Source organism: Salmo salar, chromosome ssa16 (genome assembly GCF_905237065.1).
Source record: "Salmo salar chromosome ssa16, Ssal_v3.1, whole genome shotgun sequence".
NCBI lineage: Eukaryota > Metazoa > Chordata > Actinopteri > Salmoniformes > Salmonidae > Salmo > Salmo salar.
In genome coordinates, this window is record NC_059457.1 from 67571429 (window position 1) to 67596652 (window position 25224).

Consider the following 25224-nt stretch of genomic DNA (forward strand, 5'->3'; position numbering starts at 1 on the left):
GGCATTGGGACACCACGAGACACCATTCTTCCACAAGAAATTCCATAATTTGGTGTTTTGTTGATGGTGGTGGAAAACGGTGTCAGGCGCTACTCCAGAGTCTCCCATAAGTGTTCAATTGAGTTGAGATCTGGTGACTGAGTCAGTCATGGCATATGGTTTACATCGTTTTCATGCTCATCAAACCATTCAGTGACCACTCTTGCCCTGTGGATGGGGACATTGTCATCCTATGGTGACATAGCCATGGTAGCCAAAATAATGGCCTGCCCAGCATTTTTATACATAATCCTAAGCCTGATAGGATGTTAATTGCTTAATTAACTCAGGAACCACACCTGTGTGGAAGCACCTGCTTTCAATATACTTTGCATCTCTCATTTACTCACTGTTTCCATAGTTACCTGTACGTGTCAACTGACATACTGTATCTTTCTCGGTTTCTACAGCGAGATCGACAAGAACCTTGATCACATGACCAACATGAGGAAGGACAAGTGGCTGATCGAGGGCAAACTCAAAAAGTAAGTGTTGTGTGTGTTGACGGGGTGTGTGTGTGTGTGTGTGTGTGTGTGTGTGTGTGTGTGTGTGTGTGTGTGTGTGTGTGTGTGTGTGTGTGTGTGTGTGTGTGTGTGCGCATCTGAATGCTCACCTGTGTGTTTCTCTCCAGGTTGAGGACCATCCATGCCAAGCGGACCGGGAAGAGAGATGCCAGCATGGGAGGGGAGGAGGCCCAGCCCCTGGGTACGCCCTCCTCTGGCCTCAAACGCAAGAGAAAGGCCGGAGCAGAAAGCGACGATGACGATGATGAAGACGAAGACAGCGACGACCTGGCCGATGAAGAGGACGAGGAAGAGGAGGAGGAGATGAAGAAGGGGAAGAAAGTGGAAACGTGTGACGAGGACGACGGGGACCAATCAACTAGTGTGGAGGAGCTGGAGAAACAGATAGAGAAGCTAGCCAAGGTAAGTCCTTCCTTCCGGAGATCTGAGAGTTCCATCTCTATGGAAGAACAATACTAAATAGTTAGATATTATTGATTTAGATATAACTCAGGTCATGATGGTCTTGCTTGGTTTCACAGCAACAGCACCAGATGAGGAGGAAGCTGTTTGAGGCGTCCCACTCCCTGCGCTCCATGATGTACGGCCAGGACCGGTACCGCCGGCGCTACTGGGTTCTGCCCCACTGTGGAGGGGTCTTCATCGAGGCCATGGAGAGCGGAGAAGCTGCGGGGGAGCTGGAGAAAGAGAGGGAGAGGAGGAGGGCGGCAGCAGGGGAGGGGCACATCAAGGAGGAGCCGCAGGAGGAGGAGGTGCAGAAGAAGAAACCTGGGGGCGTCGGCGGGGAGGAGAGGAGCGTCTACACCCCCGTGGGGTCAGATGAAGGGAAGGAGGAGAAGAAAGGTTCTCCCAATCTTTTCCTCTTGCATCCGGCCTCTCTCTCCAAACTGACCACGCTCCTCCACGTCGCTAAGGACGTTGCCAAGGAAACCCGCGAAGCCGAGGCAGACCCCCACCCCAAATACAACAGCAGCCCCACGCCACCGTCTGTCACCACGACAACAAAAACAACACCACCATCCGATCCGGCCAACAACACCTCTCTGCCTGCCTTACCTACAAGCCCCTGTGCGTCGACGGCGCCCAACCTGCCGTGCGAGGAGGCCAAACCCGGCTACCCTACCTCCACCTCGTCCCCCTCCTCGTTCTCCTCCCTCCTGAGCCCCCCACCCCAGCTTTTCAGCCCTATGAAGACCTCCACCCTAACCCCTAACCCTCAGCTCCAGTACCTCCCCAGCGACCAGCTCCTCAGGGTCCTGACAGAGAGAAGCGGTCACTGGTTCAGCCTGCTCCCCCGTTCCCCCTGTGACGACACCTCCCTCACCACCTCTCCCTCCCCTGGGCCCGGCCCTCTCCAGTCCTCCCCGCTGCCTTCCTCCAGCCTCAGCCGGCACAGGTCTCCCCCGGCCTCCCCCGCCCTGCCTCTCACCCCCTCGGCAGCGTCGGCCTCAGCCAGCCCCCACCACCCAGCTGGCTTCATCAACTACCCTCTGTCAGCCCTGCAGGTCAGTAGGCTGCCAGGACAGACTCCTTGTCCTAATGATTTATACTGGTAGTAGAAACTCATAATGGAAAATCGTATGATTAAATGTAACATCAGAAGAATGGAGGTTCTGCTTGAAGCTACAGGCCTAAGTGCGGTGATACACATTCGTTTTTCTGATCATGATATTGAAGTGTCTGTATCTCCCCCCTCTAGGTTAAGGCTGGAGGGTCGTTGCTGAGTCTCTCAGCGTTCTGCGGCGGCTGGCCCAGTGGAATGCTGAGCCCCAGCCAGCTGCCCTTCTGCAGCAGCCCCCTGCCAGGCCACTCAGGCCTCAGCTCCTTGGAGGGCAGTGCCAACGCGCCGCCCAGCGTCTCCAGCAAGAGCGAGTCGCCCGTTCCTCCCGGCGAGAAGCTCTCGTCCACGGTGCCCTCTCCCGCCATGATGGAGGTGCCCAAGCACTCGGACCACCCCGCACCACGGCCCATCCCCGAGGGTGAGTGTGTGTGTGTGTGTGTGTGATGAGTCATCTATTTATTCAGTTTATTCTATTTATCCAACCTTTATTAATTCACTGAGTCACGAGAATGAATCATTTGTTTTGTTCTACTGGGTGGAAGAAAGGAATCTCTTGAGGAGCGAGAACAGCACTGGAGTGTGTTCTGTATCAGAATACTGTACATCTATCTATCTATTTATCTATCTGTCTATCTATTTCAAGGGGGCATTATATTGTCTGAAACATTTCCATATGTCTATTTATTTATTTGTGTGTGTGTGTGTGTGTGTGTGTGTGTGTGTGTGTGTGTGTGTGTGTGTGTGTGTGTGTGTGTGTGCGTGCGCAGAGATGCTGTCAGGCTGGTGGCGAGTGTCAGACATTGAGGAGCTGCGCTCCCTGGTGGGGTCCCTCCACAGCCGGGGAACCAGAGAGAAGGGCCTGCACCGACAGATGCACAAATACATGGAGCTCATCCCACAGGTCTGCACCAAGCACCGAGACGGTGAGTACTGCATGTCTGACAGTCACTCAGTCAGTCGGTTGGCTGGTAGGTCCCTCACCCAATCTTTAGCAATCTGCATAGCCTTTACAGAGTAGATTTAGCCAACAGATCCCAATGGATATGAATGAATAAAGTAGCTTTGATTTTGTGTCAGTGAAACTGAGCAGCACTCCGACTGGCAGGCCCCGACTTTCACAAAGACTTTTGTGTTGGAGTCTGATTGAGCACTGTGTTATGACAGCCCTGAGTAGTTCTACCCCTACTGAGCACACTCCAAGCCCCTGAGTAGTTCTACCCCTACTGAGCACACTCCAAGCCCCTGAGTAGTTCTACCCCTACTGAGCACACTCCAAGCCTCTGAGTAGTTCTACCCCTACTGAGCACACTCCAAGCCCCTGAGTAGTTCTACCCCTACTGAGCACACTCCAAGCCCCTGAGTAGTTCTACCCCTACTGAGCACACTCCAAGCCCCTGAGTAGTTCTACCCCTACTGAGCACACTCCAAGCCCCTGAGTAGTTCTACCCCTACTGAGCACACTCCAAGCCCCTGAGTAGTTCTACCCCTACTGAGCACACTCCAAGCCCCTGAGTAGTTCTACCCCTACTGAGCACACTCCAAGCCCCTGAGTAGTTCTACCCCTACTGAGCACACTCCAAGCCCCTGAGTAGTTCTACCCCTACTGAGCACACTCCAAGCCCCTGAGTAGTTCTACCCCTACTGAGCACACTCCAAGTCCCTGAGTAGTTCTACCCCTACTGAGCACACTCCAAGCCCCTGAGTAGTTCTACCCCTACTGAGCACACTCCAAGCCCCTGCGCTTCACAATGAATTGACATTTGGTACATGACGCATAACTGACTGCTCAATATGAGTCTGACATCAAAGCCAGATTTGTTAACGTTCGTGTGGTTTCTGATTGAGCAGCTCTTTGTGTCTGGATATCAAATCAAATCAAATTTATTTTTATATAGCCCTTCGTACATCAGCTGATATTCTCAAAGTGCTGTACAGAAACCCAGCCTAAAACCCCAAACAGCAAGCAAAGCATGTGAAAGAAGCACGGTGGCTAGGAAAAACTCCCTAGGAAAAACTCCCTAGAAAGGCCAAAAACCTAGGAAGAAACCTAGAGAGGAACCAGGCTATGAGGGGTGGCCAGTCCTCTTCTGGCTGTGCAGGGTGGATATTAAAACAGAACATGGTCAAAATGTTAAAATGTTAAAATGTTCATAAATGACCAGCATGGTCAAATAATAATAATCATAGTAGTTGTCGAGGGTGCAACAAGCACGTCCGGTGAACAGGTCAGGGTTCCATAGCCGCAGGCAGAACAGTTGAAACTGGAGCAGCAGCACGGCCAGGTGGACTGGGGACAGCAAGGAGTCATCATACCAGGTAGTCCTGAGGCATGGTCCTAGGGCTCAGGTCCTCCGAGAGAAAGACAGAAAGAGAGAAAGAGAGAATTAGAGAGAGCATATTTAAATACACACAGGACACCGGATAAGACAAGAGAAATACTCCAGATGTAACAGACTGACCCTAGCCCCCCGACACATAAACTACTGCAGCATAAATACTGGAGGCTGAGACAGGAGGGATCAGAAGACACTGTGGCCCCATCCGATGATACCCCCGGACAGGGCCAAACAGGCAGGATATTGAATTCTTAATCTGTGTGTGTGTGTGTGTGTGTGTGTGTGTGTGTGTGTGTGTGTGTGTGTGTGTGTGTGTGTGTGTGTGTGTGTGTGTGTGTGTGTGTGAGTGTGAGTGTGTGTGTGTGTGAGAGAGAGAATGGGGAGTGGTAGTGTATGTGGTTTTGTTGTTGCGTTAGGGCGGGCGTAGCGAGCGACAAAAGCAAATCTGTGTGTGCGGATAATATGTATGTTTTGTGCGCTTACACGCGCGTCTATGGAGTGTATGACTGGTCTCTAATGCCGTCCTGTCTCCCCAATGTGCAGCGGCCATGATAGAGCTGTGTGAGCTGGAGGAGAGCCAGGTGAGTGTGGAGTCAGTGCGGGGGTGGTGTGTGGAGGAGCAGGCCATGGAGATGGACATCGCTGTGCTGCAGCAGGTGGAGGAGCTGGAGAGGAAGGTCACCACCGCCAGCCTGCAGGTCAAGGTAAACAACAACAAATGGGCAGCTTCCTTTTATTATAGCTCTCATCCCTATCCATTAGAGAAAATATAGGCCTCTGTTCCAAAGTAATGAATAGTAGCGATGGCCACTCACTAACCTTTTCGAGTCTAACTGTTAACCAAGATCTAGTGAATAGGTTGTTATTTAAGTTTTAACCTACATTACCCACCATTCCCTGCGCAGGGCTGGATGTACCCCGAGCCCCAATCAGAGAGGGAGGACCTGGTCTACCACGAGCACAAGCCCCTCCCCAAACACCAACCAGCGGCGGGCGGCGCTGCCGACAAAGACCAACCGGAGGACAAGGCGGACCACAAGGCGGGCGGCGTGGTGCGTCACGCGGACAACCCTCTGGACATAGCGGTGACGCGGCTGGCGGACCTGGAGAGGAACATCGAGAGAAGGTACCTGAGGAGCCCCTTAGGTACCACCATTCAGATCAGGCTGGATAATGTGGGGGCTGTCGGTACCGTCACTGTCCCCGCTCCCTCCAGTAGTGCTGACAGGGAAGGGTAGGTCATCCACTCAGCATTCAACCAAACACTTCTGTGTGCTTTTTTTGTTTCATTTTTCAAAAAGACATCTACCTATGCTGCCGTTTTTTTTGGGGGGGTTTGCATCTTTTCTTGTGTATTTTCATGGCTGTCTTCTGGTTTGGGGTTGACTCACAGTGTGGTGAATGTTTTTTCCTGTTGAGTTTTTCTGGCCGTCTGCATGGTGTTCTGCGTCAGTAATCACGGCATCCACCTCGTCCCGTCTACCATTCTTTTTCCCCCTCTCCCGGCATCTGCATGGGCGTCACTCCTGCATGGCATTGTGTGTACCTGTACCCATATGTCCCTGCTGCCTGCCCCACTCACTCACTCACTCACTCACTCACTCACTCACTCACTCACTCAACACCGGTGTCTGTCTGCACAGCCTCAGCGAGTTGTGGTGACAGTGGGCGTGTGTCTGTGTATGGGCAAGTGTTTGTGTTGGAAAGCGAATGATTGAGTGTGTGTACCTGCCTGCATGAGTCCGTGTCCGACTTTCCGTTTCCTGTTTGTATGCGTCCATCCCTCTGACATCTGCGTTTCCTTCCACAGGGGCGAGGAGGAGGTGGCCCATGGGATGAAGGTGTGGAGGAAGGCCCTGGGCGACGTCCGCAGTGCCGCCCAGCTGGCCATGTGTCTCCAGCAGCTCCAGAAGTCCATCGCCTGGGAGAGGTCCATCATGAAAGTGGTGAGTAAAACCTCAACGACTGTAGCTGGCTGGCACGGAATTTCAATATGCTAGGGAAGTGAATACTTTGTCATCGGAGAGCATTTGAATCCCAGGACCATTTCAAGTCCCTTAGGGAGTGGATTCCAATGTAAATCTTGGTAAATGTTGGTTCGAAAAGCCATCCCTTGGGTTTGAGGTGACACAGGGTTGTCTGCTTTCAGTACTGTCAGATTTGCAGGAAGGGTGACAACGAGGACCTGCTCCTGCTGTGTGACGGCTGTGACAAAGGCTGCCACACGTACTGTCACAAACCCAAGATCACCACCATCCCCGAGGGGGACTGGTACTGCCCCGCCTGCATATCCAAGGTGACCCAAACTGTCCAGGCCACTTTTCAACATTTACATATCCTACTTGACTGTAGAAGTATGTCAGCCATGTGTATCAGTCATGTACCTCTACATTATATACCTGTCATTTTCAGATCATATATTATTTCAAAGCAGGTAATTCAACAACACTGTGTACACAATATGCCAAGTGCCATTGCTATGTAAGTACATCTGCATGAATCCTCTCCCCTCAGGCGAGCGGCCCATCTCCCAAGAACAAGAAGCCGCCGAGCAAACCGGTGGCGGGTGGAGGCGGGAAGAAACCCACCGCTGCCGAGGCCAAGCGGAACGGGAAGCAGGCCGGCAACAGTAACGGTAACGTGGAGGTGTCAGAGGACGACTCGGCGAGCGCCAACAGTACCCCGAAGAAAGGAGGAGGAGCGAAAGAGCCCCCCAGCAGGAAGAGGAAAGGAGAGGAGAGCCCCGCCCCGTCCCAGGCCCCGCCCACTCCCCAGTCACCCAGTCAGGAGAGCCCGGTGGTGTGTGTGAAGAGAGCCAAGACAGCCAGAGACAACAACAGAGACCTGGGTTTGTGCAGGTACTGTACTACTGTACTACACCATAAACCTTTGAGTCATTTTCTCAGCACAAGTATCAGCACTTTAAATCAGCGAGTTGCTGATGGAAATGCAGATGCGGTTTGTAAATGTATTTGCCTGGGGCATTGCAATGTACTGTAAACACTTGAACGAACATATTCCCTTCATGACGTGTGTGTGTGTGTTATCTTCTGCAGGGTGCTCCTGGCTGAGTTGGAGCGCCACCAGGATGCCTGGCCCTTCCTCAACCCCGTCAACACCAAGGGGATCCCTGGCTACAGGAAGGTCATCAAGAAGCCCATGGACTTCGCCACCATCAGAGAGAAGCTCGTCAGCAGCCAGTGAGTTCACTATTAATATGACACTATTACTATCCACTCCCTAGTAGTCATACTATGACTAACCTCTGATCTAGTCACGTAGCCAGGAAACGATAACACAACAATCAAGTGTTTTACTCATTTACTCGAAATGATCTGTTCCTCTCGTTTCAGGTATCAGAATCTGGAGACTTTCATTATTGACGTCAACCTGGTTTTTGACAACTGTGAAAAGTTTAATGAAGACAATTCAGACATTGGGCGAGCGGGACACAACATGAGGAAGTTCTTTGATAAGAGATGGACAGAGCTTCTCAAGCAAATAAACTAATCCATCAGTTTGGCTGTTGTTTTACCAATCATCATCACTGTCTCAAACCAGACCTCCAGTAAAATTCTATTTGACATTTCATAGCGGAGGCACCACGTTTTGGGAACGACAAGATGACGATGCTGGTCCGTCTGTACCTTTGGGACGAACCCGGGGCGGTTAAAGTGAAATGTCAACAGACAGACTTGTAACGCTGGTGTTGCTACAGTACAACAGGGATCCAAACACCCAAAGAGTCCCACACAATGTCAATCGGGTGTCTTAGTGCAATACCATTTCCTGTTCAAGATCATTGCACTGAATCCTCATCCTGCTCAACCACCCGAGATGCATCTGCGGTAGAATACTTTCCACTACTTGTAAATAGACGTTTTATTTTTTATTTAATCGTATTATAGTGAATGTATTTAATTTTTTAATAATTATTTATGAATCAATAAATAAATAAAAAAAAAGGTCCACATCATTTTCTATGAAAAGGAAGAATCAGCTCAACTGCTTTGAATCGAAAGGAATGTCTGTCTTTGTGTTTGACTTTTTATTACATTTTTTTCCCAAATATGAAACAAAGCCAAGAAAAAAAATTACTGTTTACACTGTTCTATGCTTTTGGGCATCAGAGGACTGTAATCATTACGTTAAAACTGTACAACTGCATTTAATTACAAAAATTGCAGAAAAACAGTCAGACAATGGTGATACATGTGTATATACTGTTTATTAATGTCAATATTCAAGTCTTGTTTGGAACGAATTGTTTAAAATATCAGATATTGTTTATGCCTTAGAATGATTGTAGCATTCTATTCTATTTTAGTGAAAGTGATAAAAAAAAACATTATAAATATTGTTTGTACAATATATACATATCCTCTGCAAACACTGTGGTATCCTTAATCTTGGTAGTGCCTACCCTTCCAACAGGGGCGTAGGGGATATAATTTGTTTTCGGTTATTCCATTTTTATGATGACATTATTTTTATATATAATTTCAATCCAACATGGCCTCCAAAGTCTGACAGTGACACAGTAATATTTCCTCTCCATACAGAAAGAGAAAAACAAACAAACAACGTTTAAGTCTTTTTTTTTTGTCTTTTTTTTCCCATGAAACATTTCCCCACATCTGCCTTGCCACAGTACAGAGGACGTAAGGCCATTTGTAACCACTGTGTTTGAATCTTGCTGTGTGTCGTGGGCCTAATGGAGGCAGCTAGAGTTTTTTGTACCCAAGTCAGAGTACTTGAAGTTACTTTATTTAAGATATTGTGGAAAAAAAATATCATTCTTTTTGTAGGAGCTTTATTTTTCACTAGTGTGTGGCACGGATCTATTAAAGGATGTTTTTCAACCTAGTTTCACTCTGGGTGTGTTATTTTCCCTGTTCTACCGACCCTGTGTCATGAGTCATGACATTTTCATTTGGATGATGTGAGTGGGGAGGAGAATACCTGTTTAGTTTTGAAATTCTTTTGGGTAGCACATGAATGTAGTACCCATTCAATTTAGGGCTTATTTTGGCCCCTATAATCACCTACTTCTACTAGCCCTTTTGTTCACAGAAATATAAAATATTTTGATACATCTAGTCTATGAGTATATGTTAATGAACAATAGGGTTTAGATTAGAATGTAGACTTTGGGGTTCGAGTCATTTTAGATCTGTCAAATACTGAAAGGGTAGCCTACAAGGAGAACTTGAGAAGAGTTACGGAGGCTGCCAGAGAAAGTGGGAGATGTAGCCTATCGTCTGGGTCCACTGCGGTTTGTTCTCTTTGTTGTTTTTTGTTGCCATTGTGAATGGGTTTAATGCTGTTTGGACATGAATGATGGATAGTCCTCTCCCAGATTTTTAATTGATAACACATTTCCTGCATTTTAAAGGCCCAATGCAGCCGTTTTTATCTCAATATCAAATCATTTCTGGGGAACAATTAAGTACTTTACTGTAATAGCTTTCCATGAAAATTGTCAAAAAGAAACTAAAATAGTTTTTAAGCAATCAATGGTAGTGACGGACACGTGAACGTCAAACCAAATATGGAGTTGATTTCAGGTTATTTTGGTCACAGGGATCACATGGCCCTATCCCTTCCATTGATTTTTAGCTAGTGATGGCTAAAGTTAGCTACGTTTGTAGTGGCTGTTTAAAGAAAACCAAACCATGGATACAATTTCTCCTTGTCCATAGACTACTTGCAGGGTGAGGAACCATGTAACATCAAGTAAAAAAAAATCATGAACTACTCCTTTAAGTAACTAAACCTTGGGCAAGTAAGACTTTGTATGAGGCAACTTGATGTACAAGTACACCCCCTGGACAGGATGCTAATCTGTAGCAGGGCCTTACCCCCAATCCACCTCCTTAATGCTGAGTGTCAAGTAGAGAGGCATCAGGTCCCAATTTTAGAGTCTTTGTTTGGACTTGAGCAGGGATCGAACCAACCTTCCAATCTCAGTGTGGACACTAACAAAAATGACAAATTGAATAAAATCTATCTATCCATTTGTATAATTGAAATTTTTTATGGACAAAAGGACTTTCTTTGATAGACAATAACTTTCGTATTTTCATGAGTGGAGGTCACAGGAGGTTGGTGGTACCTTAATTGGGGAGGACGGGCTTGTGGTAATGGATGGAGTGGAATAAGTGGAATGGTATCAAATACATCAAACACATGGTTTCCGTCTCCTTCCTGAGCGGTATGACGGCTGTGTGGTCCCATGGTGTTTATACTTGCGTACTATTGTTTGTACAGATGAACGTGGTACCTTCAGGCAGTTGGAAATTGTTCCCAAGGATGAACCAGACTTGTGGAGGTCTACAATTTTTTTTTCTGAGGTCTTGGCTGATTTCTTTTGATTTTCCGATGATGTCAAGCAAAGAGGCCCTGAGTTTGAAGGTAGGCCTTGAAATACATCCACAGGTACACCTCCAATTGACTCAAATGATGTCAATTAGCCTATCAGTAGCTTGTAAAGCCAAGACATAATCTTCTGGAATTTTCCAAGCTGTTTAAAGGCACAGTCAATTTAGTGTATGTAAACTTCTGACCCACTGGAATTGTGATACAGTGAATTATAAGTGAAATAATCTGTCTGTAAACAATTGTTGGAAACATTGCTTGTGTCATGCACAAAGTAGATGTCCTAACCGACTTGCCAAAACTATAGTTTGTTAACAAGAAATGTGTGGGGTGGTTGAAAAACTAGTTTTAATGACTCCAACCTAAGTGTATGTAAACTTCCGACTTCAACAGTACACGGTTGTCACTAGAGACCACAGCCACAAAGTCATAATTATGTCTAAACCCCGCCTATTTCAACAATTTCGCTTCTTAAAACGTGATTTTAAACCTAACCACACAGCTAACCTTATGCCTAAACCTAACCTTAAAATTAATTTTTGTTTTCATGAATTTTGACTTTGTGGCTGTGATAACTAGTGACAATGCATACGCATACACATTAAAACCAGATATCAAATAATTTCACAATCTAATTTCATTTTTAACATGCTTCGTAAACAACAGGTGTAGACTAACAGTGAAATGCTTACTTACGGGCCCTTCCCAACAATGTAGAGAAAAAAAGATAAATACTAGAAAAATAATAGTCCAACAGGAGGAATAAATACACGAGTAAAAATAACATGTCTATATTCACAGGGTACAGTTTGCCATAGGGTGGAGAGAAATGTTTACCGTTTTTAATATGACAAAATGAGTGAGACTGACCAACAAAATCAATGGGGCTATGGCGTGGGTGCCCCCGACCATGATTACTAAATTCAGGTAGCTGGTCGTTAGACTAATTTACCAATCGAAAGAAAAAAAAATAGCTGACATGGGCTAATTTAACAAGAGAAAAACTGCTGATGCACAGCCAAGTTTCAAAATTGCACCTTGTGTATTCTACAGTTCTAACTTGCAACAGTAAATTGAGACTCCGACTGAGTTTTTCTTTTTTTTTTATTGATCATAGGGCATGCAGTTGCCCATCTTTGGTTTATTGCCGTGTTCACGTGCTAGTCGGAACTAGGAAACTCTGACATTTCCGACTTGTTATCTGGCCGCGTTCAACCAGTTAGCAAGTTGGAACTTTCAGAGTTACGACTAGTACGTGAATGCGGCATATGACATGGGTGACTGGAGTCTTTGACCATTGTAGGGCCTTCCTCTGACACGGTCAATAGAGAGAAATAGTAATGGTATCTTTTTGTAGACACTAACTCCCACCATTGGTTCGTTGGACAAAGAATGTGAGAAAATGAATGGAGTTTTTGTATGGTTTTTAGATAAACTATCTTCTATGTTTTATTCTACGAGAAGAATGTTAATAACATTACTTTTTGTGATTTTTTTTTGGCATTCATGTAATCCAAAAAATAACAAAGCACAAAGGCTTTGTGTTAACTCTTCATGTTAACCTCATAGAACAAAATGTATAAGATCTCCTCCTAAGCCTGTGACCTTATTTTCGCCGTTTATCCCAAAACCCTATTCTTTCCCCATTAATTTCCCCCCATAGGAATGGCTGAACGAACTCATTTACGGTTTTTAGGACTGCATGCTTGCAAGCTCCATGGCTAATTTTTCGAGAAAGGGACGTAGCTGCATCCCAATATGGCGACTGGAGTGTGGGTTTGTCGAAAGGAAAATAGTGGGCGTGTGGAAAGCGCTCTACTTTAGGTTAGACGGTTTTGATTGAGCTGTTTTTTTCTTCCGTTTCTTGAGTTGCAGAAAATCTGCACAATTAGCTGATTCCCTGTCTACACACCAACTCATGTGGACACACTCACTCGCCATATGGTGCGTTCACGACAAATGGGAACTTGGAAAAAACGTGGTCAAATAATGACGTCAGTGATCTTAAGATCGGTTAGTCGAAGCTATAGCGTTTTGAGTTGGATGACCGTTCAAACTAATTTTCCAAGTCAGCGCTCGTTTTTTTCGCGAGTTCCCAGTTGTCGTGAACGCTGCAATACCCTGGTCACTACAGCTACCCATAGATGCATATTTCTGGGGGGGGTCATTACGGTCAGCTGATCATATGACAGCGTGCGCATGACCAGGAAGTAAACATTGACCAGAGACACGCAAAGAGGTAAGCGAATAAACATAAATACCACTTTAGTTTGAATATAAAATAATACTGGCTTTGTATTTACATGCATTTGTTATAATACAAACTAAACAACAGGAGCATAGAATGATGCTGTTGTTGTACAAACAGCTAGAATAGCTAAAGGGTTAGCAGCAGATCCGACACATTATGCTTGCTTATAGCTGCATTACAGGGTCAGTTAGGCAGTTTGCATAAAGGTGCACTATACATAAATCGCTCCACCATTTGTGGTTGGCAAAAATTCGAATAGTGTGCCTAATTCCAGTTTGTGATAAAAACAAACAAGCAAGTATAGTGTAGATAATCATTGTACCATCTAAACTGATGTCAAATATATTTTCTATAAACAAAAATATTGTATTGTAACGACCCTGGGTTTATAAGGGCGGATGTCGAGTCTGCCGCACGAGCATGCTTTTGGGGCACAGTCGATAGCGTGCTGGACTTCGGGCTAGGTCGAGGGACCGAGACCTGTTCCCTGCTTGTTTCATTACAGTATTTTCAGCTGTTTTAAAGCTGGTGTACAATAGTGAAAGTAAAAGACGGAGAAAAAAAAAACTAAACTTAAGATCGGGAAGCATAGAAATAGTGCACATAGAACAGCTTCTTAGAATTGCTTTCAATGACATTTATAACTCGCATTATTATGTGAATTTGGTCGGGTCGCCCAAAAAGTTAAATATTGCAGCGTTAAATTAAGACAGCGCATATGGCTCTGAAAACATACCTAATTCCAGGGATGAGTTGTACTTCGATTACTCCCAAATATTACACAGAGAACATTGAAAGACTGATCGTTTTTCGGGAAATTGCTCTTTTAGTCCTAATGTTAACTAGCCACTATTTACCATGGAGTTAAGTGGCGACCAGAGTGGGCGGGCTGGAGTTCCGACATCACATAAAATGAAGTTCTTATTTTAAAAAACGACAGATTTCAGCACCCAAATACTTGCCCGAAATGTGGTGTGTAATTGCGGGCTAGTCGTTGGGTGCTGAAACTAGTTTCACTAGACGCGCAACTCCATCGTTATTCGCGGAGTTCAGTTTTATTGGCTACAAATTAACTAGTTTTAGCCACAGCAGCCATTATGGAATATCACGTTGCGCTGAACAACAAAGGAGCTGATTGGCTGACACTGCTATTCCAAAATGGCTGATGTGGCAACTACTATTTAGCATGAGGAATAAAAGTGCAGTTTTCCTGAAAAAACTAGCAGTCGTTCAATCTTGTCGCTGTAAGAGTTGGGATAATGGGACAATTGATTCGAGGTTCTCAAAGCCTTTATCATCCCTGGATTGAGGTACATTTTCTGAGCCTTATCTCGCGCCAGCTCTGCGAAGCCTGTCCGACCCTGTAGTGCAAGCGTAAGGTGCCGGATCTGCTCGCTACTACCTACCCACTGGGCACAGACGTCAGTTCAATGTATAGATTTGATTTACATTTGGTTGAGTTATCAACTAACGTGAAATCAACAAAACCTATCACCATGTCATTGGATTTAGGTTAAAAGTCGGGTGAAATATATATTCCCCCCCACACCTTTATTTAACCAGGTAGGCTAGTTGAGAACATGTTCTCATTTACAACTGCGACCTGGCCAAGATATGGGATGAGGTAGTTGGATGGGCTATTTACGGATGAGCTATATACAGGTGCAGTGATCTGTGAGCTGCTCTGACAGCTGGTGCTTAAAGCTAGTGAGGGAGATATGAGTCTCCAGCTTCAGTTTTTTTTTGCAGTTCATTCCAGTCATTGGCAGCAGAGAACTGGAAGGAAAGGCGGCCGAAGGAGGAATTGGCTTTGGGGATGATCAGTGAAATATACCTGCTGGAGCACGTGCTACGGGTGGCTGCTGCTATGGTGACCAGTGAGCTGAGATAAGGCGGGGCTTTACCTAGCAGAGACTTATAGATGACCCGGAGCCAGTGGATTTGGCGACGAGTATGAAGCGAGGGCCAGCCAACGAGAGCATACAGGTCACAGTGGTGGGTAGTATATGAGGCTTTGGTGACAAAACAGATGGCACTGTGATAGACTGCATCCAATTTGCTGAGTAGAGTGTTGGAGGCTATTTTGTAAATTACATCGCTGAAGTCGAGGATCGGTAGGATAGTCAGTTTTACGGTGGTATGTTTGGCAGTGTGAGTGAGGGATGCTTTGTTGCGAAATAGGAAGCCGATTCTAGATTTAATTTTGGATCGGAGATTCTTAATGTGAGTCTGGAAAGAGAGTTTACAGTCTAACCAGACACCTAGGTATTTGTAGTTGTCCACATATTCTAGGTCAGAACCGTCCAGAGTAAGGATGCTGGACGGGCGGGCAGGTGTGGGCAGCGATCGGTTGAAGAGCATGCATTTAGTTTTACTTGCATTTAAGAGCAGTTGGAGGCCACGGAAGGAAAGTTGTATGGCATTGAAGCTCGCCTGGAGGTTAGTTAACACAGTGTCCAAAGAAGGGCCAGAAGTATACAGAATGGTGTCGTCTGTGTCGAGGTGGATCAGAGAATCACCAGGAGCAAGAGCGACATCGTTGATGTATACAGAGAAAAGAGTCGGCCCGAGGATTGAACCCTGTGGCACCCCATAGAGACTGCCAGAGGTCCGGACAACAGGCCCTCCGATTTGACACACTGAACTCTGTCTGAGAAGTTGTTGGTGAACCATGCGAGGCAGTCAAAATACTAAAAGCCCTTAAATTTGATGACTTTTTGTAAATCCTAATTAGTTTTCCATGTTGATTCAACGTCATCGCATTGTTTTTTTTAGCTTGAAATGACGTGGAAACAACATTGATTCAAACAGTTTTTGCCCAGTGGTTAGTCAAGTGGGTAGTAAGTAGCCTATTTGCTAAAATGCATGCGATTGCAACCTCTCTGCTCTGGCAACTTCAGGAGGTTGCCAGGTGTGGCAAGCTGTTTGATAATAATGAGTCAAATCAAACTTTATTTGTCACATGCGCCCGAATAAAACAACCTTACTGTGAAATGCTTACTTACAAGCCCTTAACCAACAGTGCAGTTCAAAAAGAGTTAAGAAAATATTTACAAAATAAACTAAAGTAACAAATAATAAAGTAACACAATAACATAACGAGGCTATATACAGGGGATACCGGTAACGAGTCAGTCTGCAGGGGTAATATGTTAGTTGAGGTCATTTGTACATGTAGGTAGGGGTGAAGTGACAGTGCTAGCTATCTTGTAATCATTGTAATGTCACGTAGTTAATAGATGTATTCTATTGTCAAAGGGATTTTTCAAGACCAACTCAAATGGTCTCCCTGATCTGCACCCTGCAAGACCATCGCGACGATGTCAACTGGTGCGCCTTCTCCCCGACACTGCTGGCCACCTGTTCAGCTGACAAAACCTTACGAATTTACAACACCCGAGACTTTTCCGAAGTCCCATACTCCCCGCTCTCTGGTCACGGCTATGGCGTCCACTGTTGTTGCTTCAGCGCCTGTGGTCAGTATTTAGCCTCGTGTTCAACTGATGGTTCCACAGTCGTGTGGTCAACGGACACAGGTGAGATAGAGGCAGTGCTGGAGCATCCGGGTAGGAACCCCGTCAGGGTCTGCGCCTTCTCGCCCGACTCTTCACACCTGGTTTCGGGGGCGTCTGATGGTACTTTAGGTCTTTGGGATTTCCATACGAAGACATTGCACAGGTAAACTTGATGGATAGGTGTAATTTATCTCCATGTTATCTCAGCAGAAATAGGCCTGCGTGTGTTGCCTATATCGAGTGAGGCTTTGCTGGCCTCTGCAGACTGATGTTATGTGTTGTCTCTTGCAGAGTGTTCTTAACTGATTATTTGTCGACAGGACGGGGGCGGTGAATGACACCACTATGGTGGCCTGCTCCTTCACCCCCTGTGGCCAGATGTTTGTCACTGGATCTACGTATGGGGACCTCAGGCTTTGGGACCTGGACATGAACCAGCTGCACGCGGAGAAGAACACTCACGACCTGGGGGTCACCTGCTGCTGCTTTGGCCCCGAGATCCTCAGTGGTGATGATACTATTCTCCTCCTCCCGCCGTCCTTTGAGTTGGCCTGTTCCCAGATCTGTTTGTACGAACATGACAACGATCAGAGGAGTTGTCTATACAGCGCAACATTTTGATCTGGGATCTTGGGAGTCTCCATGTATGTGAATTTGTTGTGTTTGATTCATTTGCTCCCGTCTCTCTCAGGTAGCGGTAGGGTACAGTTCCGCCTGGCCTCCTGTGGACAAGACAGCACGCTGAAGATATGGACCGTCTCCAGGTCCAACACAGGCAGTACGTAGACCACGCGCTATGGATACGCAAGTGTGCTGTTTAACGTTGAACGGTGTGGATATGTTGATCATCGAATGATGTGGTGGATGTGTGTTCACAATGAATGATCTGAAGGCGCAGTCCATCCGTCTCCTCTGGCCCGTAGGTTGTAAGATGCAGCTGCTGCACACCCTGACCGGCCAGTCGGCCCCGGTGCTCTCCTGTGCTTTCTCTGCAGACGGACAGCTGCTTGTGTCTGGGTAAGTCAGCCCGTAGGTGATCTATGGCAAAGCGCTCTGTTAGTCAAGATAAAGTTATACATTTACTCCAACTGGCCACAAGGGGGAGAAGTGTGTTGCTTTTTACCATTTCCTTTTCTGTTGCAGCTCAGTGGACAAAACAGCCACAGTGTATGATGCTGTAAGACACTCGAGCTCTTTTCATTACCGTAGATGTCATTTCAGTTTAACTCCCACATGTTAATGTTCCACATAGAAATCCGTGAACACCTCCCATCTGAACTTGAATGTTGTTGCTTTTTCAGAGCCAGGGGACTTTGCTCTACACGTTGAACCAACATGAGAGGTAATCTTCCTTCTTACCCTTTGGGACATCGTCACATCTCAATGGCCTTATTCGAATAGCCTACTTTAAAAAAAAATGTAACTTTCCGTCCTCCCTCCCATGATCCTTTGCTGTAGGTACGTGACGGCGTGTGCCTTCTCTCCCAGCACACCTCTGTTCGCCACGGGTTCTATGGACAAGACTGTCAATATATGGAGAGTAGAGGACGGACACAGTGGCAATGGTGGGTAACGCACACACACACACACATGGACAGAAGTCTAAGAAAGGATGTAGAAATACATGTACTGACAAGCTTCCAGTGTTATTGGCATTAAGACTGGCATTAGCATTCTGAGTCACGATGTGGGGGTTCCTACGTACTGTTTCACTATTTTCTCATGTAAACAAAGATCCTATTGACTTAATGGTGATGACAGCTTGGTGATTATGTGCTTTTTTTGCATCAGCTCTTCTTTATTGATTATGGCTTAATTATGTTTTTTTTATTCTGCCAATCACCATCCCTCTCTGCATGGATCATGGGGGGGGAAAAAAAGAAGGCAAGTCTTTACCTGGTGAGTTTTAAATTCTCTTCCTTATCTGCACCACCCATCTGCTCACTGAAAGCAGTGAGGGATGGAGGGTTTCTGTGAAACCCCACTGCTATCAGAGGGCTTTATTGAGAGTGATACTTCTACCCCGGTGGTTATGCCTTCTGCTAATATGACTGAGTCTTTCATAGCCTGTTGTGTTTCCAGGTGATTTTTGCCTTGAAGCACTGCCTGCCGAGAACCGAGTTGCTTTTCACTTTTCGTTTGGATTCACTGTGTTGGTGTACAAAACATTAAGAACACCTTCCTAATATTGAGTTGCACCCCCTTTTTGCCCTCAGAACAGCCTCAATTCGTCAGGGATTCATCCGTCTATGTTATGGAAAGAGCAGGTGTTTGTGTTTTGTACACCCAGGGTACTTCTATAGGCTCACAATGCTTTCTTCCTCTCCTCTCACCTGCTAGTTTTCCAATAACCTATACATAGCTCTTTCTAAGAGAGGCTTGTCAATAAAAGGCTTGCAATTCAATGACTAATTTTAAATATGTTAATGTTCACCATTTTAGTTGAGAAGGGTATTATTTTTTAAGTGGAGTCTTACTGTGCCGTTTGAAATGTATTTCATTTTTCACATCTTGTTTTCCAGTTGAAACTGCAACATTCTCATGCGAAGGTGGGAAAGTGACTAAAAAGCACTATAGAAACTTTGGATAGATTACACATTAATACCTATAGTAACAACATGTCTTTGAGAAATACTAATGTGCAGTCACTTCCTGTTTTCCGACCTATTAGGCAGAAAGTTGCTGGGTCACTCCAGGCTTCTGGTCAGTGATTGGTCAGAGGAGGATGTGGGGGCGTGGCTGTGTGAGGAGGGGCTGCAGGCGCTGGTGGAAAACTTCAAGACAAATAACATCGATGGGGCGGAGCTCGTCAGTCTGACCAAGGAGACACTGGCCTCAGAACTCAACATAGGTGGGGACGGCACATCACACCATCAACAATACACATGATCATAATAATGTGCATTATCATATTATACACATTACCCACTTGTCAGTCTGGTATCTGAGATCCACATTTTGTACAGTAGCTGGAAACGGAGCGTCATCACATACTCAGGCTGGAATCTTTTTTTTAAGTAGGGGGAGGGACAAATGAAAAACAAGGTGAACATTGAGGAATGAATGGTAATATGAGATTTACTCAGAATTACATACATTTTAACTGCACAGCTTTAGGTTAGGCCATGTGTATTCTGCACCGCGAGTGTAATCTGCGTTAAGATTTCTGCTCCTATTATATAACAAAACTCTCATCCCAAAATACATATCCTGTAAAATAAAAAATGGTTTACAGCTAATACCATTTCTGTCTGAAACAATTCCAGAATCCATCTGAAAATGTGATTTACAGATTTTGGTTGATCCGTATCTCTTCTCTTTTAAATAAAGCTCTTTCACCCTAGTTTCTCTGTGAGGTGGTAGGTGTGGGTCTGTTGTTGATGGTCTCTCACGCCAATAGCAACCATAGTAACCAAACAGCCCTGTTCTCTAAAAGAGATGAATCTCTTAGTAGACACTGGTGTCTCTTCTACTCTCCACGGTTTCTGAGAGTGAGGGATGGCACCATGCCAGGTTGTTATCTTCCTGATGGAGAGAGATGATTATTTTTCCTCTCAGGGGCGGAGGGCTCATTTTGGTTTTTGTGTGTCTAACACACACACACACACACACACACACACACAGACTGACCTCACTTTACTGTAGTCTCCATGGTGACCAGGAACTGGGTCATGTACGCTGTGTGCTCAAGCTAGGATATCACGTCCACAAATGATGCAAGGCCAATGTACAATTTTCCCAACTCTCTGCCTGGTTGTTTCCTGTTGGTGTGCTGTAGAGTCTGTGGGCTTGCGCAGTAAGGTCCTGAGGAAGGTGGAGGAGCTGAAGGCAGGGTGTGTGTGTACCGGTGTTCCTGATGAGTACCTCTGTCCAATCACCAGAGAGCTGATGAAGGACCCTGTTATTGCTGCAGGTGGGACACGCCCCCATGGCCACCTGTCTTTCTGTCTGTGCCTTTTTAGCTATCAAGATTCTATCTATTTCTATGATACAACATGTTTTGCAAAACAGTGGCATGCTTTTAAAGGATGCAAAACACACTATCCATCTTGTCTACCTTTTCTTCTGGACAGATGGGTACTCCTATGAGAGGGAAGCGATTGAGAGCTGGATCGCAACCAAGAATCGTTCCAGCCCCATGACCAACCTGCCCTTACAGACAACACTTCTGACCCCAAACCGAACCCTCAAGATGGCTATTGGACGCTGGAGGACCAGCCAGTGAGAAAGAGGGATGCAGGGTCATCTTCTACATCCATTTCAATCTGAAGGCGGGTCTATCCCTCAGTTAACTTCTGACCAAAAGTCATACATGATGATGTTTTCAGGCTGACCATACTGAGCTTCGATTCAACCCCTCACTGTGTCTGTTGGGATGAAACTGCTTTAGAATTTATAGCTGATGAGACATTCTAATATATATATTCTCAAACTCATGCATGTTGACCATGTTTATCTCGGCTATTTACTCTACTCTCTCCAAAACCATTTCATGGACAATGATACAATGTACAGTGCCTTCGGAAAGTATTCAGACCCCTTGACTTTTTCCACATTTTGTTACATTACAGCCTTATTCTAAAATTGATTAAATTGTTTTTTCCCCCTCATTAATCTACACACAATACTCCATAATGACAAAGCAAAAACAGGTTAGACATGTGAGCAAATGTATGAAAAAATCACATTTACATAAATATTCCGACCCTTTACTCAGTACTTTTGTTGAAGCTCATTTGGCAGTGATTACAGCCTCGAGTCTTCTTGGGTATGAAACTACAAGCTTTGCACACTTGTATTTGGGGAGTTTATCCCATTCTTCTCTGCAGATCCTCTCAAGCTCTATGTCAGGTTGGATGGGGAGCGTCACTACACAACCATTTTCAGGTCTCCAGAGATGTTCGATCGGGTTCAAGTCCAGGCTCTGGCTGGGCCACTCAAGGACATTCAGAGACTTGTCCCGAAGCCATTCCTGCGTTGTCTTGGCTGTGTGCTCAGGGTCATTGTCCTGTTGGAAGGTGAACCATCGCCACAGTCTGAAGTCCTCAGTGCTCTGGAGCAGGTTTTCATCAAAGATCTCTGTACTTTTCTCCGTTCATCTTTCCCTCAATCCTGACTAGTCTCCCAGTCCCTGCTGCTGAAAAACATCCCCACAGCACGATGCTGCCACCACCATGCGTCACAGTAGGGATGGTGCCAGGTTTCCTCCAGATGTAACGCTTGGCATTCAGGCCAAAGAGTTCAGTCTTGGTTTCATCAGACCAGAGAATCTTGTTTCTTATGGTCTGACAGTTTAGATGCCTTTTGGCCAACTCCAAGCGGGCTGTCATGTGCCTTTTACTGAGGAGTGGCTTCCACCTGGCCACTCTACCATAAAGTCCTGATCGGTGGAGTGCTGCAGAGATGGTTGTCCTTCTGGAAGGTTTTCCGATCTCCACAGAGGAACTTTGGTGCTCTATCAGAGTGACCATCGGGTTCTTGGTCACCTCCCTGACCAAGGCCCTTCTCCCCCGAGTGCTCAGTTTGGTTGAGAGGTCAGCTTAGGAAGAGTCTCTTGGTGGTTCCAAACTTCTTCCATTTAAGAATGATGGAGGCCACTATGTTCTTCGGGTCCTTCAATGCTGCAGAAATGTTTTGGTACCCTTTTCTAGATCTGTGCCTCATTCAACCTCATGGCTTGGTTTTTGCTCAGACATGCACTGTCAACTGTGGGACCTTACATAGACAGGTGTTTGCCATTTCAAATCATGTCCAATGAATTGAATTTACCACAGGTGGACTCCAATCAAGTTGTAGAAACATCTCAAGGATGATCAATGGAAACAGGATGCACCTGAGCTCAATTTTGAGTCTAATAGCAAAGGGTATGAATACTTATGTAAATGAGGTATTTCAGTTTGTTATTTGTAATAAATTTGCAAACATTTCTAAAAACATTTTTTTGTTTTGTCATTAAGGTTATTGTGTGTAGATGGATGAGGATTAAAAAAATGATTATCCATTTTAGAATAAGGCTGTAATGAGGAAAATGCATTTAAGGGATACTGGTGTCAACAACAGAAGTGTTCAATCTATGGCTGAAGTTCTATAACAAGGATAGCAGATGTCGGTACACATGGGTGTTTGAAATGAGTGGAAGGGAAATGTCATTTTAGTCTTCCAAAGAGATTTTATTTTCCCATGATTATGGTAGTAGTGCTTGAGCATAGTCTGTATAATGTGTCGCATAGCTCACGAAGATGGCAACAGTGTTCATGTAGAATATCTGTATCGTCTCACCAATAATACCCTTACAAGCTATTCTGTACCTTACTGTAAACTGTTAATGTTGGGCGCACACAAACTAAATAAATCCATCAACTTTTCAATTATTTCTCTAGCTGTGCAAAAATAACTATATCAAATATATTGCTCTTACAGCTGACCAAGCCCTCGGCACAGTAAATAAATGAACATAGACCGCAACAACAAGCAGTTACAACAATGTCCGTAGGATTATATGTACACTTAAATATGATTATTTATAAAATGTACAAAGGATAAGAACCCTCCATGCATTGTGAAACACTTTGCATTGAGGGCTCCGTTATACTGACAAAGGCTGTCGCCACTTATATAATCTATAAATAGAACACATACAAATCTAATGTATAAACATCCCTATTGAATATGCGTGCCGATCATTAGCCAATCGTTTACTCAAATGGCTTCTCGTCCATTAGTATCGAAACCCTTTAGTGTTGTTCTTTACAAACTACATCATAGTTACATTGTTATAATGGCCCATAGTAGGATGCTGTGCTACTGTTCAGCTATTGGGCTGGTACGATATGATGCTTCCCAGGTCTGATTATGTGCACTGTGTTGTTGGCTTACTGGCGTTGCTCTAGGCATGCTTACGCAAAAAGCACAAAAGCCTCAAATGCTGCTTAAGTCTAAACGCAGTGCATCACATACACTGTCACTTTACAAGAGTCAGATTAAGAAATAAACTTTGAAACCCTTCCCTTGCCACCGTTTCTCTGGAATACAGAGACACTTGTTATGGTGTCTGCACCTGTGTTTGTGCTTGACTGAATGTAGGGTCAGTTCAGACGTTGGATTCTATAAAGGAGCGTTTAGGTTTGATGGGTAGGATGGCTGGGTTATCTCTGGTGAGCCCTGCCTGCCGGTGGTTCCCGTCTGGGAACTGGGAGGAGTGATGTAGGCCTGCAGCTGGACCTGGTCTTGGCTCCCTGTGGTAGAACCTGTCTCCAAACTCCCTGGCCAGGGCCTTGGCCTGAGCCTGTTGGGCCAGGTGTTGGGCCTGAGCCTGGGCCCCGTTGAGCACCTGGAGGGGAGCCTGGCTCTGCAGTGGCTCCGCGTAAGAGGACCTCTGCTTGAACTCATTGTTCAATCCCTGGATGTTGTCCATAGGGGCCATGCTGTGTCTCTGGTTCTCTAGACCTTCAGGGGAGAGTGGCTGGGAGTGAGGCTGACCTTGCCAGCACAGTCCAGGTGGGGGCTGCCCCTGGACACGCACTGCCTTGTCTTTCACCCCCATGAAGGGCCGAGGCTTGAGCTCTGGTTTAGCCGGTTTGGGGCGAGGCACGTCGGGCCCCTGAGGCGCCTGGGTCCTGCCGCTGTCTGACAGGGTCCCGCTGGAGGCTAAGCTACTGCTAGAGCTGGAGGCCTTCATACTGCCCGTCTGACCACCAGAACGCAGACCGGGGCCAGCCGACCCCCCAGAACCCTCCCTCCTTACCTCCTTACCAAACCCAGGGGTGAGGGACCCAGCCTGTCCGTCCAGCCTGGTGCCGTGGTGGGCTGAGAGCCTGTCTGTTCCCCTAGCCAGGCTGGAGGAGTGGCCCTGGAAGGGCTGGACTGATGAGGAGTGGTGGTGGTTGGCAGGGGTGAGCCCCGGTTGGTGGTCTGTGGAAGAGGGCAGAGGGCTGATGTCGATGCCCAGGCCAGGGCTGGGTCTCAGGGAGGTGGAGATGTGTCTGCCTGGCAGGGGGCTGGAGGGGCCACACAGTGACATAGGCCTGCCACCTGGTCTGCCCCCTACCTGCAGGGAGTTACAGTGCTGCTGCTTGGTCTTCATGCTTTGGTTCTGTCTAGGACCCTGTAGGACAGGGCCCTGCTTGTCCAGAGACAGGTTGGTCTGTGTGGACCCATCCAGAGGGGAACCAGGCCTGGGGTCCAGGGGAGCTGCGCCTGGTACTTGTGGGAGAGCCCTGTCGGGTCCATAGGGGTTCTTGGGCCTGTTTGGTCCATAAGGGTTCTGTGAGGGCTCTTCCTCTCCCCCTATCTCTTCATAATCATCATCTAGTTCATCCGGGCTCTGTGTATCACAGCTCCTCTCTGTGTCCTGGCTCCTCTCTGTGAGGTCGTCGGGAGTCTGGCTGTGTGCTGCTTGTTGGCCCTGTGGTGTGTTGGGGGACTGCTGCTGTTGTTGTTGTTGACACTCGTCCTCCACACGCGTCAGCAGACGGCGGATCTCCCGGTTGGTGGGGCAGAGCCGAGACGCCTCGCTGAGGTCAGCTAGCGCCGCCGCATACTGCCTGGATGGACACATGAGGCCAACATAGCGTGAGGTGAGTTTGTCTGGTCCTTAGACAAAACTGTACCCATCCATTCT

At 46.3% G+C, this 25224-nt stretch overlaps 3 protein-coding genes across 25 annotated transcripts in view; 2 read left to right on the forward strand and 1 right to left on the reverse strand.

The window, feature by feature from the left end:
- Window positions 1-9326, forward strand: part of baz2ba (bromodomain adjacent to zinc finger domain, 2Ba) — an 82441-nt gene extending 73115 nt beyond the window's left edge. For 12 of the 16 annotated variants that reach the window (XM_014149936.2, XM_014149939.2, XM_014149942.2 and 9 more), the window contains 12 exons: window positions 450-524; window positions 671-965; window positions 1085-2068; window positions 2263-2542; window positions 2892-3047; window positions 5004-5164; window positions 5366-5694; window positions 6271-6406; window positions 6610-6756; window positions 6975-7318; window positions 7517-7660; window positions 7814-9326. In XM_014149936.2, the coding sequence (XP_014005411.2) occupies window positions 450-524; window positions 671-965; window positions 1085-2068; window positions 2263-2542; window positions 2892-3047; window positions 5004-5164; window positions 5366-5694; window positions 6271-6406; window positions 6610-6756; window positions 6975-7318; window positions 7517-7660; window positions 7814-7970 (3208 nt within the window). In that variant the 3' untranslated portion in view covers window positions 7971-9326. The remainder of the gene's footprint in view (window positions 1-449; window positions 525-670; window positions 966-1084; window positions 2069-2262; window positions 2543-2891; window positions 3048-5003; window positions 5165-5365; window positions 5695-6270; window positions 6407-6609; window positions 6757-6974; window positions 7319-7516; window positions 7661-7813) is intronic. The other 4 variants (XM_014149945.2, XM_014149948.2, XM_014149950.2 and 1 more) reach the window with 1 other exon arrangement.
- A 3597-nt stretch (window positions 9327-12923) lies between these two features.
- wdsub1 (WD repeat, sterile alpha motif and U-box domain containing 1) lies at window positions 12924-21070 on the forward strand. 7 transcript variants are annotated; one of them, XM_014149928.2, is made up of 13 exons: window positions 12924-13077; window positions 16348-16767; window positions 16925-17112; window positions 17296-17382; window positions 17528-17621; window positions 17748-17781; window positions 17906-17946; window positions 18063-18169; window positions 18486-18503; window positions 19127-19153; window positions 19276-19455; window positions 20383-20517; window positions 20678-21070. In XM_014149928.2, the coding sequence occupies exons 2-13, from the start codon at window positions 16370-16372 to the stop codon at window positions 20827-20829; spliced, it is 1461 nt and encodes a 486-aa protein (XP_014005403.1). In that variant the 5' UTR covers window positions 12924-13077; window positions 16348-16369; the 3' UTR covers window positions 20830-21070. The 7 variants fall into 7 exon arrangements, with proteins under 7 accessions (XP_014005403.1, XP_014005406.1, XP_014005408.1 ...); XM_014149931.2 differs by having other exon boundaries at window positions 18489-18503; XM_014149929.2 differs by lacking the exon at window positions 12924-13077 and adding an exon at window positions 14236-14399.
- Window positions 21071-22761: 1691 nt separating this feature from the next.
- Window positions 22762-25224, reverse strand: part of LOC106574228 (protein TANC1) — a 50657-nt gene continuing 48194 nt past the window's right edge. For both annotated transcript variants that reach the window (XM_014149922.2, XM_014149921.2), the window contains one exon: window positions 22762-25147. In XM_014149922.2, coding sequence (XP_014005397.1) covers window positions 23695-25147 — 1453 coding nt within the window. In that variant the 3' untranslated portion in view covers window positions 22762-23694. The remainder of the gene's footprint in view (window positions 25148-25224) is intronic.